Below are 16,598 nucleotides of genomic sequence, written 5' to 3' on the forward strand. Positions count from 1 at the left end.
AGCAATACTGGAGACTTCAATTCTTTATTGCAATTGTGCACATACAAACGAAACATATAAAAAAACAATTATCACATCATTAATGTATGAATAAATTGTTTTTGCAGCTTTCTTATTTTTTTTGCATTAAAAAATGATTGGAATTTACTGTTTGGTTTCATTGTCAAATCTTATAAATAAGGATTTAGAGTGGCTACATTTGGATTTAAGAATATTACATTTTGCTAAAACTATTATTAAATGTATTATATATAATTCTTTACATTTTGTATTATTGTTATTGTAGAAACCAAACTGTACATTATACCAGTACAACAAAAAATCAGAGTCAATATTATCAGTAACATAACAAGACACCTCCGTCTGGACATTGACAGAACAGGTCCAACATTGTGTCTTGAGACATTTCACAAAAAAGCAGTCAACACAAATGTCTTTTTTAAATTTAAGAAGAAAATGACCTGTAGGATAATATCTATGTAACATTTTAAAAGAAACTTCCCTTATTTTATTGGTAAGAAGATATTTGTAAAAGCCCATTTGCATTAATCTATTGGTTAACTAAAGGTATATTATTGTTAAACAAGTTTGTATAGAATTGGGATTTATTTTTTAATTAGATATGCTGATTATTTCAGAATTATGTTACTGGAGACTTTAAATGCTGATAATACTTAAAACTCTTAAATACAGTATACTGTATGGTTAGATCTTTGATGGCTGATCAAACGTGTTCATCAAATTATTTTAAAATGTGTTGAAATCTCAAAATATATATTACTGTGAAATCCCACAATTCTTTGATTTCAAGTACCATAGAGGGACTATACTGTATAAATAAACAATTCAGTCCGAAATCTATATGCATTATTTTATTGTTACCATATTCGCATGCGTGTGCTGCTGTGAGATGACAGGCATAGTCATGCGCACAGACCTTTGTCCCCTCCTGTACAGTGTTGTTTTGTTTCAGGAATTATTTGGTACAGTTGTACAGCTAATCAATCCCCACTACGTGTGAAAATCTGTAGTTCTGAATACATACAACATTGGTGGGTTACATTTTATAGACTTCAGATCTCTTAACAATACATTCAAACAATATAAAAAAAAAAATCCTACCTCTATTTGGAACCTCATCTCTCATCACATCTTCTCACATTTAGGTGGCCTAAAATTAATTCTGCTTTGTAACTATAGTATTAAAAAACTGCCACTTAAGCTTTCCAATTTTCATCAACAGGTTCTATTGGCTTGGGCACTGATTTACCAGAACAATTTCTCTCCGCAGAGATGTTATATTTGGAACAACTGTAATATTTTGTATTAGAACATGTCTTAATTTTATGATAAAAGGTTAAACAATGGTATTATACTAGTGAGTCAGTTTAATAGAGCAGGGCTAGTACATAATTACTCCAATAACCTCAAAAGAATTTTCTATAGTTTTTGACTCTAGCTCATCTGGTATGTACATGTTATTTAAGAATGTTGACCACTCTCTGCCCTTGATAGCATCGCCCCCTGACACAATTCAATCTACATTCTGTAAAATTAGTTTTTCTTTTAATAGATGTATGAACTCGAGAATAAGGGCCTTTGTTTCAGGACAACATGGTTTCTATTCCGGCAGCAACATTTTATTGGAGTAATTTTGTTAGTGATATTGACTGGAGGAAAGTTTGGTCCTTACCACAAAAGTTCCATCTAACAAATAAGGTAAAAGAGGTGTCATTTAAATTGATCCATAGATTCTATCCAGTGAAACATTTCTTACATTAGTTAAAGAGTGACATAAATGTAAATTGTTCTTTTATGCAATAACATCCTGAAACTTGCTTTCACTTATTTTGGTCCTGTAAATTTACATATGAGCTGTGGATAGATGTTAACAGTTTTATACTTGACAACATTTTCTCAGATTTTGCATTTTACTATAGAAATATGATATTTGGTTGCTATGATTACAGTGACAAAGACTGAAATGCAGTTTTCCTTATTAATATAATTATAGTTCTCACCAAATGTGGAAAAAAAGCCTAATTCTGTGTCAACGATGTCTTCCTCACAAAACAACAAAGCTATGAAAACAATGAATGCATTCTATATCTTCATCATCAGTGAACTTATTGTCAGACTCTCACGTGTTTTTATTTTTTATTTATTTTATGTTGGATTTGTTTTATTTCTGTTGCCCTTTTTAAGTCTGGCACTGCTTTTCATTTATGTTTATGTTGAAATAAAAACTATTTTAAAAAAATCAATAAATTGCTACAACCAGACGACCAATAGAGGGCGCTACCTACCAAGGATTTATTTAGCAATTCCTGATATATAAACAAAGAAGAAGAAGAAACGGAAGTGACGTCATCGTTCAGTCTCACACGGAAACGGTGCACTTGACAACAAAACAGAGAGAGAGCAGTTTGTATGTGTTTGTACTGAACTCCTTCTGTATACAGACACATATGTCTGAAGGCCCGCAGTAGTTAGTACACGTAGCTGTAGAGACATTACAGCTGCCTCGGCTGACCGAGGCTAGACAGCTGTGGTAAGGTGTTTCAGTCTAATCCAGCTGGAGGTGTGAAGCAGCTTGGTTGCGTTGCCTTCAGGAGTTGTCAGGTTCCAGTATGGCCTGCACTTTGGAGAAAGTGTTGGGCGATGCCCGGACCCTTCTGGAGAGGCTGAAAGAGCACGACACGGCGGCCGAGGGACTGATCGAGCAGTCCGGGGCTCTCAACCACAGAGTGCAGAGCATGAAGGAGGTGGGCAATGCCCTTCCAGACAAGGTGAGGACAACTAACCACACTGTTACACAGAGATCTCATTCAATGCTGCATAACTTACATACAGACTTCTTAAATGAGCTCTAACTTACCCATGAATGTATAATAAATGTAGTAAAATAGAATTTAATGCACCACAATTTCACCAATATTTCTGATGATCCCACAATCTTCTCCCATCAACAGAGGGAAACATGTGAACTAATGCTAAGAGCAGAGATTATGATGAGATGAAGTGCTGCTTGTTGGGTCTCTTCTCTGTCCAGTTTATCTAAACATCCTCCAATGTTTCAAAAAGATGTGCTGAAATGTTTTGTACATGTGTATGTTTGGCATGACATTCATTGATAGAGGTTTCATTTTAAAGGTCCCATATTGTGAAAAGTGATATTTTCATGTCTTTTATATTATAAAGCAGGTTTAAGTGCTTTATACATACTGTTAAACTATCAAAACGCTCAATATATGAAGAAATACACACAGCCCGTATTCAGAAATTGTGCGTTTGAAACAAGCCGTCAGGATTTCTGTCCATTTGTGATGTCACAAATATACAATATTTAGACCATTACACGGTTTTAAACATAAACATTCTAAATGTGTCCCAGTTTATTTCCTGTTGCAGTGTATGTAAATAACATCAGCTGACAGGAAGTAAATATGGACCCACGCTGTTGCCTAGCAACGCAATTCTGTTGAAATGCACTAAAACGGTGCGTTTCAGACAGAGGGTAAATACAGGTATATTCAGGCAGACAGTATGAGGAAAATAATTATTTTTTTTAACATTACAGTATGTAAACATGTTCTAGTAGAAACACAAAATACAAGTATGAACCTGAAAATGAGCATGATATGGGACCTTTAAATCTTGCATGACACCCCTCTCTTCCTGAGACTAGGTGTTATTTTGCTGTTGTTAAGCAAAAAAGCAACATCGAAAGCAACCTTCAACGACTATATGTTGTGAATGTCATGGAAACTTTCCTATGGAGACAATATTTTAGTAGTAGTTTACCTTTTGATGCTTAGATTTTAGTAAGTAAATATTTTTCAGAATAATTTTGTACCTTGAAAATGTAAATTAGGACTCTCTTGCGAATGACGCCATGGCTTCAATCTATCCTGCTCTGTTGTTGCCATTATACCACTTTTGAAGTGAGATGTCTTTCAGTTTGTAATTCTTGATGGTTGTAATATGTGTTGTTGAAGTTTATATATATTCCCCTATGTCATGGTTGATTTACTATGAAAATAGAGCAACACATCTTTCTATTCCTTATCATTTCTCTCCACTGTCCTATTCTGCTCTCTCCTCTCAGCACACAGAAGACACTTCGGAGATTCACGAGCTGACAAAATATAAGCCTCATGTCCTTCTGACTCAGGAAAACACTCAAATCAAGGAACTACAGCAGGAGAATAAAGGTAAAGAAAAGCCCACTCTATTCTGTTGATTGTGTGGCTGGTGTTTTATATCTTTGCTCAACCTCTTCACGACTGTCTCGGCAGAACTGTGGTTATCACTTGAAGAACACCAGTACGCGCTAGAGTTGATCATGGGTCGATACCGCAAGCAGATGCTCCAGCTGATGATGGCAAAGAAGGAGCTGGACACCAAACCTGTTCTCAGCCTCCACGAGAACCACGCAAAGGTACACCGGCTGTCTTCACATTTTAAAATTCTCGGTCATTAGTAGGTTAGGATTCCAGATGGTTGTACGGTTCAAAATGCATTGGCTTTGGGAAACGTCTTGTTTTCTGACTGTTCTTCAGGAAGTGCAGAACCAGGTGGAGCGGATATGCGAGATGGGCCAGGTGATGAGAAGAGCAGTGCAGGTGGATGATCAGCACTACTGCTCTGTTCGAGAGAGGCTCGCTCAACTAGAGGTGAGCACAGCGCTTTAGTAGAATCGGGAACTGTAGTGGTTTTCTGAGTAGATCCATATTTCTAGAAATTGCACACTGATACTTACTCTGTGTCTCCACGTGGTATCCTTTGTAGGTAAGATGAAGATATACATAGTAATACATACATACAAACCTGCATTATTGCATGTATCACCTACATAACTATACCGTAATTGAATAATATGTGTACATATAAAACAATATATATGATTGCTCTTTCTGTATATATATGTTTAAAATCTGTAGATCTGTAAATCTGGAGAGGTTAAATAACGCTCCAAACTTGCACTAAATTTTGGCGAGGAAAAACTTGCAAAGCCATTTTCAAAGGGGTCCCTTGACATCTGACCTCCAGATATATGAATGAAAATGGGTTCTATGGGTACCCACGAGTCTCCCCTTTACAGACATGCCCACTTTATGATAATCACATGCAGTTTGGGGGCAAGTCATAGTCAAGTCAACACATTGACACACTGACAGCTGTTGTTGCCTGTTGGGCTGCAGTTTGCCATGTTATGATTTGAACATGTTTTTTATGCTAAATGCAGTACCTGTGAGGGTTTCTGGACAATATTTGTCATTGTTTTGTGTTGTTAATTGATTTCCAATAATAAATATATACATACATTGTGGCAGTGGTGTAGTGGAGGGTATACACAGGTATACGGAGTATACCCACTTCTTTTTCTGGCAGTGTACAGTATACCTACCTATTAGCCAAAACGCCATTGGAATATACTGTATGGGAGAGTACACCCACTGCGTCCTCGGTAACCTACCCATCTCTATTTATTAGTACGCCTAACTACCACCACATCATCACTGAGTTTGGTTTTATGATATCCACCTCTGAGATATTTACTGCCAAGGTGAATGGAATTATGTTTTGTGGCACTCACAGAATTGAAAAATTACAGGGACCGTTTTTTCCAGTAGAAAATAGTTGCAGTGATAACTGTTAGCAGCAACGTATGTCGATTCATCGGAGTAATGGAGAGAGTGTTTCTGGAAGAAGATGCAACTGTTGAACATTTTAAAATTGTAATTTTTTGTAATTTTTTGTAAGTTTTCAATGTTGTAAGGGCCACATATGTAATTCCATTCACAATGCGGTGGAGGCAGAAATCCCAGAGACAAAACTATCTGCATGAATAGATACCACTAGAAGTAAATGAGAAAATACAGGATTATATATATTTTGGATGAACTTTTTTTAACTCTCAAAATTCCATCTGGACATTTTCCTAAAATATATGGTCATTCTGTCTCGTTCAGATTGAGAACAAGGAGCTGCGAGACCTCCTGATCATCAGCAAGAGCTCTGTGAAGGCAGCGAGAGAAGAAACCAGCCAGCCAGCAGCAGCAGCAGCAGCAGCAGCAGCAGCAGCAGCAGCAGCAGCAGCAGAAGCAGCAGAAGCAGCAGCAGCAGCACAAGAACAGTCCCCTCAGCCAGAGTCCTGCGAGTGACAAGAACAGCTTCAGTGTGAACTGTGGTTGGGGCAGCAAGTCCTTCAGGACCAGGAGACAGGGTTGACGATCTCTTTACCTGTGTTCAACACTTTATTTTTTTACATAGGATGGAATGCATTCAGACCACAGCATATTTTTTGTAGCGAAGGCCACTTAAACACTTAAAAACACCCTGGCTATCAGATGCATTTACCTGCAGGTATATCTGGATGATAGCTATTGTTTTCATATGTACAGTATGTGTATAGTCACTGCAGTGAATTTCACATAAACCGGGACTTTTAATGAGGTGTCTTGGTTATCGCTGACAAGAATTGAGTGGAAGCTAAGACATATGTATTGGAGTAAAGGCAGTAAAAGCAAAGGGGTGTTATTTTGTTTTTTGGCCAAAGATACATTTACTCTTCAAGGACACAGTTTCTACCTCTTTGGTGCCCCTTTGCTGTTAACACACATTCACGATGTGTAAAATACTCATAACACCCCTACTATGAGTTCACTTGAAGTCCATTAAGATACCAAGTATCCAAGTACCAGTGTAGTCTGCACCATTTTAAGAGGCTGTGCTTGATAATCACTCTGTCAACAAGATGACTTTTGGCTGTTTCACACAGTTTGCCTGCTGAGGAGTGACAGTGGATCATTTGTATGGGATTGTCTATCATGTAATGAATTTGATACGTTTGTCAGTCTGTTTGTAGAATTCCTATATATATTGGTGTCCCAGCTGATGGCACATCTTTATTTAATGGTAACAATTTCAAAACATGCCAAGTTTTCGTGTAATGGATATCAAATGTTTGCGCACTGTATGTGTCAGAAAATGTATATTGTCATCTCAGGAAATCAGTGTTAATAAGGTGAACATGCTGTAACGACTTCATGACAGTGTACTGATTTGTGTCAAACGGAATTTCATTCAGAAACTTTAAAATACATTTGCAATAAAATGGTGTGTATGTGAATATTTTTTTCTGCCATGACATGCATGTATAGACAGTAAATACTGAATGTATGGACAAAGAGTATAGAAGCAGAGAGGTGAAATTCTGGTGCGTTTTTGACAAAGCAGCTAGATGGCCCTGCAGTAGTGCTGCCGCCATTCTGGACTGTAAATGACAATGAGTCCATGGCCATGGATGTATAAAGAGACGTCTGTTAATCAGGATAATGTTATGCCTGCCCACTGCACATTTAAACTTGCAGTAGGCAAGCAAAAAAAATTCAGCATTTTTTTCAACAATTTCAAGTAATGAAGTAAAAAATAATTGGCATTTGTATGATTATTGGGCTGAGCTGAAGGCACAGGTGTCCAACTTCAAGACATTGGGATAATAATTTTTAAAAATCATATGGGAGGATGTGATTGTGTCCTATGTGGACAAATAGACCAGCAACACTCTGTCTGCAACACAAAATGTCATTCTTTCTCTCCCTATGTCTGTAGGACAGATGTACACCCATGCACATCCATGCACCCATGCCTTTGAGCCCACTCTGATCAGACTGACAGTTAATCCCCCAATTTCCCTGAAGCAGGAAGGCTGAAAAAAAAATTCAGCCCGAATATAGCTAAACCAATTAGTTATTCTGATGTATTAATCTGTAATAAAAACAAAATAGAAGAGCCATAATAACTCAACTTCATGTTGGCCCCTCAGAGATTCATGCAGTAGTTAAACTATTCTCTCCTTTACCACACGATGGCGACATTGAGCCGTTTTGCTTTTAACGCATCGCGAGGTTTGTAAAAGCGGCACAGTGTTGCGTTCAGTAACCAGGCATAAACCTGGTATAAACGAGCTTTTCCATGTTTCATTATTTTTTTCCCCCACATATATTGTATCAACAAAATCGTGCCTATAAAGTAAGACTTTCTCTAACTCTGGTGGCCTAAAAATCCGTGGTTGTATTAAGAGAACGCTAAAATCCACTACCCTTTCTTACGCTCCCCTCGTTAGAATCCTATATCTCCGACAGCACATGAAAGCAGCACCGGAGCTTTCGTTTGACAGTAGTGAGAGAAGCTAACGTCCAGCAGCATGTCTGAGAAGGAGCTGGGGAAGAAGTGGGACCGATGCTTGGCAGACGGTGCCATTAAACTCGGTAAATATCTCAAAGTATTCCACGTATGTTGACATTGTATCGTCCCGGAATAAGGACAAAATGAGCAGCAGGTTTGACTGTAGTCCACCGCTGTCATTGACTGGCTGAGAGGCTAGCTAGCTAGCGTAAAGGGCTCGTAAAGGACAACTCAATGACCATCAGATGACGTTACCCAAGACTTATTCATTATGACGGATACAATGAGGGTTAATTCTGTAGTTTCATTAAAGTTTGCCCTAACGCTATTCATACATATATGTGTTTCCCATCTGAAGACTTTGCTGTTGGGAAAAAAACCTAAGTGAGAGCTCCATTCAGAAAATGACAATTTGTTGCTTTTCTTGCTTTTCGATACGTAAACCTTCACTAAGACATTAAATCAGACGTTTTGACGAGACAATAGTGGGCCCTCATGAATTCGGCATATATATAAAACATCTATTTTAACAGCATGTAAACTTTTCCATTGTCTCAGATTATAACTCAACAGCTTTCCAGAAGGAGCTATCTAACGGTAACGTCATGGAAAATACAACAGGGAGCTGGGACAAGTTGAGTTTATTTATTAAAGCTGGATGAATCAGTGGTATTATAGACCAGTGGATCCTGTAATCTGGCTAAAAAGTCTTCAGTCATGTATGTACTGCTAATAAGAAAAGCACCATAAATGTGGCAGATGTTTGAATGGAGTTTGGTGTGATGCCAGTGACACAGCATCAGCTATTAGGAGTGAGGTAGCTGTGATCTACTGGGTATAAAGACTACAGCTGCTGTTTGACACAGTGAGATGAAATAACACCAAATTATTGACCAGTTTTACAGAAAATGTGGGGACATATTGATACTGTAGTGTTACTTACCGCCACCCTACTGTATGAATGAGAGGAAGTTCAAATTTTGAGTTTCAAGTTTATTGCCATGTGTATTTTCAGGTGGAATTTCATTCATTCATTCTCACTGTGCAATATCATTTTCCACTTGTGCAATTTTGTTAATAGTCTGTTTATTGTCAATACTGTATATACTGCTCCTATTTTTATACTTCCTTCTATTTAAATGGTTCATATTTTGTTACACTTTGTTTAGCTCTCTTTTTTTACTGTGTTATCTGATGCATCTTGTTTTTTGCACTCTCCCCTTTGCTGCTGTACACTGCAAATCTCCCCACTGCGGGACTAATAAAGGAATATCTTATCTTATCTTATTAGAAAGTAGTACATTACAAAGCAACAAAGCTTGTGCTATGGCTACATGAATAACATACATACTGTTAATGTAGAGACAGTATGAGACAGCATATGCACACAATAGATACATTTTAGCAGCATAAATTAAACAGTTAATTAAAGGTGCATTGTCATCAATGTAATAATGTAGCTTTTTTTATTTCCCCTTTTTTTCTTCAGGCACCGGGCTGGGGTTAGGAATCGTGCTTTCTGTTCTGTTCTTCAAACGTAAGTAGTTTCAATGGATTGTTGCTGTACTGCATCTTGAACCTTTAATTTAACTCTTGACAGGAAGAGCAGAGCTAGGAGTGATGCTCTCTAGCTACTTGCAGTCTGAGGGGTGAAGAATATCAAAAATCATGCGCACTAGTACCCATCGCCCAATGTCAGCTGAGATCAGCTCAAATGGGATATATATATATATATATATATATATATATACTTACTACATATATATTTACTTACTACATTCCTATTTACACCTCTGTGTACATATATTACTTCTCATCATGCATATACTGTACATACTAAATCCTGTTTACATATTCAGTCTTCCTGTCTGAACTACTGTCGTCAACAAAATTACAACTTTACATTTACATCTCTATTTTATACTTACTTATGTTTATATTTATTTTAACTGCACTATTTTATGCCTTAGATTAGCATTTTGCTTTTACATTTACTTGTGTGATTTCCTATTTTATATATACATATTTTATGAGCATTGCTGAAGGAACCTGAGACCAAAGATTTTCAATGCCAATGAATGCTTTGCTGGAATAGACATATGACAAATAAAGACCTATAAAACTTCCAGTTATATGAAGAGGCAGGTGTGGTGCTGTCGCGTCTAGTGTGGCAGATCAGTGGAGGGTGGAGTGAAGCTGATGTCATCAGGTGCGAAGCACTATGTCACCACACCTGACACTGCACCTAACTGATTAACTATTTATTTTACAGTGCAAAAACAACATTTGTTTATAAGCAGGCTGCACAGTTTTCACAGGGACTTCTGTGCTATAGTAGTTTTTCATATCAAATAGTGATTAAATATTATTCATTATATCATTAATTATTTTACCCAAATTTTAGTAAAGCCTAAGCAATAATGTCTAATCACATGTAGATGCAGGTGTGGCGACACAGTGCTTTGCACCTGCCGGCATCAGTTTTACTCTACCCTTCACTGATACGCCACACTAGATGCAACAGCACCACACCTGCTTCTACATGGAACTGGAAGCTTTATATTTTCTAGGTGTTAGATGTAGCTGCAATGGTGCTGTGCTCCTGACCATTCACTTAACATCACACCTGCTTTCTACACGTGACTAAGTTAATTTAGTTACATCAGATGAAGTGTTGGTGTGGCATATATAATAATGATAATAATAATAATACATTTATTTATATAGCACTTCTCAAAACAGATGTTACAAAGTGCTTCACAAGACAATAAAAGCAGATCAATAAAGTAAAAGATATGGTAACTGTTAAAACAGAACATCAGACAATAAAAGCAGATAGAGTAAAACAAATATGGTAACTGCTAAAACAGAACATCACAGAACATATCAATAATAAAAGAAGTGGTAAAATGGTAGGACAAGTTGCTAAAACAAATATACAGTATATATACATAAATGTGTATAAATGTACACATGCGTCCAGAAACGGATGTGTATGAATTCTGGGGTCAGACCAAGTTGTGCTTTAAAAGTGAGTAATACAATTTTAAAATGTATTCTAAATTGTAGGGGAAGCCAGTGCAATGATGCCAGGACCGGTGTAATGTGTTCCCTTTTATTAATGCCCATTAGAAGCCTGGCAGCAGAGTTCAGAACCAGTTGTAGTCGTGAAAGTTGCTTCTGACTGAGGCAGGAATACAAGGAATTACAGTAATCTAGTCTGGAAAAAATGAAAGCATGTATGACTTTCTCCACATCACTGAATGACAGAAAAGATTTTATTTTGGAGATTGTTCATAATTGTAGAAAACAGGCTTGAACAACTGTCTTGACCTGCTTTTCAAAGGTGAGATTGGAGTCAAATATGACTCCTAGGTTTCTGGCAGAGTGTGTGGCATAGGGAGCTAAGGAACCCAGCTAGTGTTTAAGCACTTCAGTCGTGCAGTTTGGACCAATCAATAAAAGGTGTGCATACACCTTAAAGTGTAGCGTATCTGTGGCACAGGCAATCATGTTGTTAACGTGTTAACGTTGCACCTAAATTAAACACACATCGCCTACGCCACATGCATGACGCCTGTGTTACCAGTATAAGTCAGAGGTCAGGTCAGGCGCTAGTGAGGCGTTTGATGTACTGGTGTCTATGATTTTTGATATGTTTCACCCCTGATACTGCAGCACATACAAGCAGTTGTCTGCTACTGCTAGCAACAAAATCACTTTTTTCTTTTGACGCAGTAACAGTCTTTTGACAGTTTTTTGTCAAACTAGGGATGCACCGATACCGGATCATATATCAGGATACTGACTCAAATAGCTGGATCGGATATCGGTGACGATATATTATATGCATTATATACTGGAGTTTTAATTCCTGTTTAAGTTCTGACCAATTTGTTGCTGCGTTAAGAAGGTTTACACCTGACCTGAATTGTAATTCCTGTTCATTTTGAAGATTTTCTTTGCCAAGTTGTTGGTGTACAATTTATTATTTTAATAATAAATAACAATTATGTAAATTTATATCTACGTATTTATTTGTTAGATTTTGGTTTACAAAGTTAGGAAAGTAATGTTTAAGACAAGTCTGATGTTGCCTTGAACATAAAAGAATGATCCCAGTCACTTCCACACAGTTAATTAAACACTGTTTAACGGATCGGTACTTGGTATCGGCCGATACCCAAAGCCCAGGTATCACTATCGGTACCGGGAATGAGAAAGTTGGATCAGTGCATCCCTATGTCAAACAACACTCTTATCTAACTGAACACATTATTCAACATACATTTATAATCGAGAGTATTTATTGTGAGTAGAGCATCGACAACATCCATCCTCAAAAGCACAAAATGGAGCATGTGAATATTACAGTTAAGTATAGACAAACAGGCAAGGTGACACAACAAGAGTGTGAAAAGGATTTCACACGCCATCTCTGGTATGTTTTTAATAACACTGTGACGTTCTTGAGAAGAGATAAAGTACCTGTTTTCATTTGTAGGGCACACTTGGCCGATTTCATTCGGCTCAGGAACGGGACTCGGCATGGCGTACGCCAACTGTCAGAATGACATGAGGTCCTCGTTTTTGCTGCACAGAGGCGAAAAGGTTTGTGTGAGCAATAAAACACAATAACAACTTACAAAAAATGATTCCTTATCACTGTGTCATTGTTGATGTAAATCAAGGTTCATGTAACTGATTTCTGTTTTCTTTAACAGGAGCAATAGCTGCAAGTCAACGAGGGACTGTCGTTTAATTTTTTTTTGTTTTTGAGTTGCTCTTTTTGTTTTGCTTTGTCTGTCGGAGAGTCGCCATTTGCACTGTTCTACAGTTAGATCCTTAGTCTCCCTGTTGAACCATCCACCCTAGTATGACTCTATATCATTTGTATGTGCCTGATCAGGACAGTCTGTATGTATTTAATAAAATAATCACAACAACAAAAAATGATGCCCTGGTTATTCATTTTTCCTCAGATGCTTTATAATGGATGAAAACTATTTAAAGTGGCAGTAAGCAGAATTTTTTTGTGCATCATCGGGCAAAAATTCCATAATAACCTTTCATCATATTGTAATTCAAGTGTTCTGAGAGAAAACTAGACTTCTGCACCTCCTCATGGCTCTGTTTTCAGGCTTTAGAAAATCTAGCCCGTGACAGAAGACTTTGGTCAATCACAGGTCATTTCAGAGAGAGCGTTTCTATTGGCTGTTCATTCAACGGAGGCAGCTGTCAATCACTCACAAACTCCGATCAAACAGTCAAACTAGACAGCGCTGATCAAATATGAATCTATATTCTGTTACATCAATGCCTATTTCTCGCATAAAACGTTTTCAGAAACATCTTGTAGTGTACTGTTAAGCTTTAAAATGAGAAAGTTTTCTCCGGCTGGTGGGCGGTGCTTGGTATTTCTTCAACTGATCTCAACATGGCGGCCGGGTCACAAAATTTCTAATTTTACAGTTAAACAGCACACTTCAAGCTGTTTCTGAAAACATTTTCTGTGAGAAATAGGCATTACAGTAAAAGAATATTGATTCATATTTGATCAGCGCTGTGCAGTTTGATCAGCGTTTGCGAGTAATTGACAGCTGCTCAGAGACGGCAAGGCTCCAGCTCGGCTCTGATTGGTTGTTTTCCTCCGGTCTGTGAAACCCTGCAGATGCCATTAGGAGCACCGGAGGACACAGAAGAACATGTTTTTTTTTTTTTCAGATTACCTGTCTCATGCACTACTGTCAGGATATAGTGACTGTTTATAAAAATAACTTTTATTTAATCATATTTGCTCCAACCTGCCTACTGCTGTTTTAACATCATATTGAACTAAGTAGTACAAAAAAGAAAAAGTAATAATGAATTTGAACAGCTATAGCTTATACTTCATATACTCCGAGCAGTAATGGGGATACTTGGGGGAGTAATAGGAGTCAAGTGTTAATGCAGCTTTGAAAAGGTGGGGTTTCAGTTTATTTCTGAATGCGAGTGGGAGTGATTTTCTGAGATGGTGTCGTGGAGGAAGGTGGGGAGAGCGATACAAACGCTGTCACAGACGGTGGTGGGCTCGGTGTGGGTGAGAGGGGGTCAGAAGGTTGGCAGCAGCTGATCTGATGTGGCAGATGACAGGGGCGTAGTGATGGAGGAGATTAGTCAGCTCTGAGGAGGCATGAAAATCGAGAGCTTTGCATATTATGTTTAGTATTTGACAAGGCTATTGAAATGCTGGAGTGCATATTATTTTACCCCACGAATGCTATTGTGTTATTTTGTATTCAAGTGCTCCTGTTGGGAAGTGAATAATTACCATGTCTGGATTGAGAATAATGTAGGAGCAAGGTGAAGTGACTATTGTTTTCTGAGTTGTTGGAACAGGGAATGTGAATTTGTTTGAGTTGAAATGTATGAGTCACTGAAAAATATTTCATGAACTTTAAACCACTTCTACTATTGATGAACTGGCACCTTATGCATCTGAGGGTTTAAATGAACATTTTTCATGTCTTTTTGTTGTAGAACACTGAGCCACAGTGAAAGCATTTTCATTTTTTGACCCTGACAAAAGAGAAAAAATTAAGACAAAGCTTCACAAATTTATGTCTGTTAAGTTCAATTATAAAATGCAAAAAAAATGATTGCATAAGTATTCCACCCTTCCCACTGATGCACCTGAATCATCATGACTGGTGAAGACAATTGTTTCAGAAGTCACACAAGTTGTATGGAGATCACTTAAATTCAAGTTTTGACAAGTGATTTGAGGTGAAATACATCCATATCTGAAGGGGCCAGCAGTTATAAACAACAATATCATGAAGTCAAAAAAGGATTAAACAAATCCAAGACAAGGTTATTGAATAGTGAAAGATACAAGACCATTTCTATGGCATGGACTGTTTAGTAAAACATTTTAAAGGTGCAATGTGTAAGATCTGGCCAGCATTTTAGTTGGGGAGACACCCCAGGCAAAATTATTGTTTTTCAGGCACTCATGAATTTTGAGATTTTGGGCTATTTTGCTTCCATAACATGTCTTCTTTCAGACTAGTGGAAAGAAAACATCCAAAATACACATGTAGGTGTGTATTTTACTACACTTTGTCTATTTGTGTCTGTAGATTTCTCCTAAATTCACCAAAGGTTAGTTCATTTATGTATACAAGTTATGTCTCATTTGCATATTTCAGCATTATATTTAATTTTTTTATTTGTAATAAAAAAAGTAATTGTCTTAAAGGGCTAGTGTGTAACAATTAGGGGATCTATTGGCAGAAATGCAATTATTTAAAATGAATAAGTATGTTTTCTTTAGTGTATAATCACCTGTAAATAAGAATTGTTGTGTTTTCGTTACCTTAGAATGAGCTGTTTATATCTACATAGGGAGCGGGTCCTCTCCACGGAGTCCAACATGTTGCACCGCCATGTTTCTACATTAGCCCAGAACGGACAAACCAAACTCTGTTAACTTTTCCTGCTTGGGTGGAGTCGATAACGTTACTCGCTCCCGTCGCTGCTGCTCTCTCTCTCTCGTGCTTCACCACTCCCTTCCCACGTACACGTACTCTACTCTTACAACAACTGGCTCTAGGGCCATTCATGTTTTCGCGTTGGCCATCGTAGCTCTCCAACACGCTTGGCACTCAAGAAAAGCTGTAATCGGCAACCTCACCACTAGATTCCGCCAGATCCTACACACTGTTCCCCCCCGCCACTTCAGTGTGCGGCAGCTTCGGGAGATGGACCTTCAATCAGCGGTTAGCTGTAACGTTAGCAACTCGGATTCAGCCAGCGCCGGGGGACTGCCCTGAGTCCCTGCCAGATCAGCAAACTATCTGTTGCTGCCGTGACACAGGTTAGACCCCCCTTTCGCTGGGTGGACGAAATGAAAATACGAGTCGTTTTCTCGTTTCTGCCACTTTGGATATAATCCCAAAAAAATACTATCAAAACGTACACCATACAGCCCCTTGTTAGTGGTACAGTAAACACAATATAGACCGACGCCACATGTGAAGATGTATTCTGCGTATTCTTGCGTATATCTTACACCGTTACTTATATCCAGTGTGAGTCATTCAAACATGAAAAAGTCAGAGAGGGTGACTTCTTTTTCTATATATACGCTAATGGACCTTGCTACTGCTGCTCTAAAAAAGAAAAAGAAAAAAACATGATCTATAACTTTTTAAATAGATCTCACACTCACTATGTCTATAAATTGTACACATGCCATGAAAAAAACAAAAACAATAATTGTCTTAATGTAAGTAAGGTAGAAAGCACAATTTCTAGAAAGTGCAAGCAGCACATCTTACCTTTTTAATGCCTTACAAACATACCATAATAGTTGTACCTCAGTAGTTAATAACACCATGACCAAACATGGAAAAAGACCA

The 16,598-nt window shown here is 37.8% G+C and overlaps 2 protein-coding genes across 2 annotated transcripts; both read left to right on the forward strand.

Moving 5' to 3' along the window:
* The first annotated feature begins 2,369 nt into the window (after positions 1 to 2,369).
* Positions 2,370 to 7,120, forward strand: sike1 (suppressor of IKBKE 1). Its single transcript, XM_074642920.1, has 5 exons — positions 2,370 to 2,789; positions 4,109 to 4,214; positions 4,299 to 4,441; positions 4,563 to 4,676; positions 5,976 to 7,120. Exons 1-5 carry the CDS (start codon positions 2,631 to 2,633, stop codon positions 6,165 to 6,167), a joined length of 714 nt encoding a protein of 237 aa, XP_074499021.1. The 5' UTR covers positions 2,370 to 2,630; the 3' UTR covers positions 6,168 to 7,120.
* A 1,015-nt stretch (positions 7,121 to 8,135) lies between these two features.
* On the forward strand, positions 8,136 to 13,146 carry micos10 (mitochondrial contact site and cristae organizing system subunit 10). The gene is made up of 4 exons (XM_074642921.1): positions 8,136 to 8,276; positions 9,683 to 9,730; positions 12,698 to 12,804; positions 12,918 to 13,146. Exons 1-4 carry the CDS (start codon positions 8,213 to 8,215, stop codon positions 12,924 to 12,926), a joined length of 228 nt encoding a protein of 75 aa, XP_074499022.1. The 5' UTR covers positions 8,136 to 8,212; the 3' UTR covers positions 12,927 to 13,146.
* Positions 13,147 to 16,598: the final 3,452 nt, after the last annotated feature.

Source organism: Sebastes fasciatus, chromosome 8 (assembly GCF_043250625.1).
Source record: "Sebastes fasciatus isolate fSebFas1 chromosome 8, fSebFas1.pri, whole genome shotgun sequence".
NCBI lineage: Eukaryota > Metazoa > Chordata > Actinopteri > Perciformes > Sebastidae > Sebastes > Sebastes fasciatus.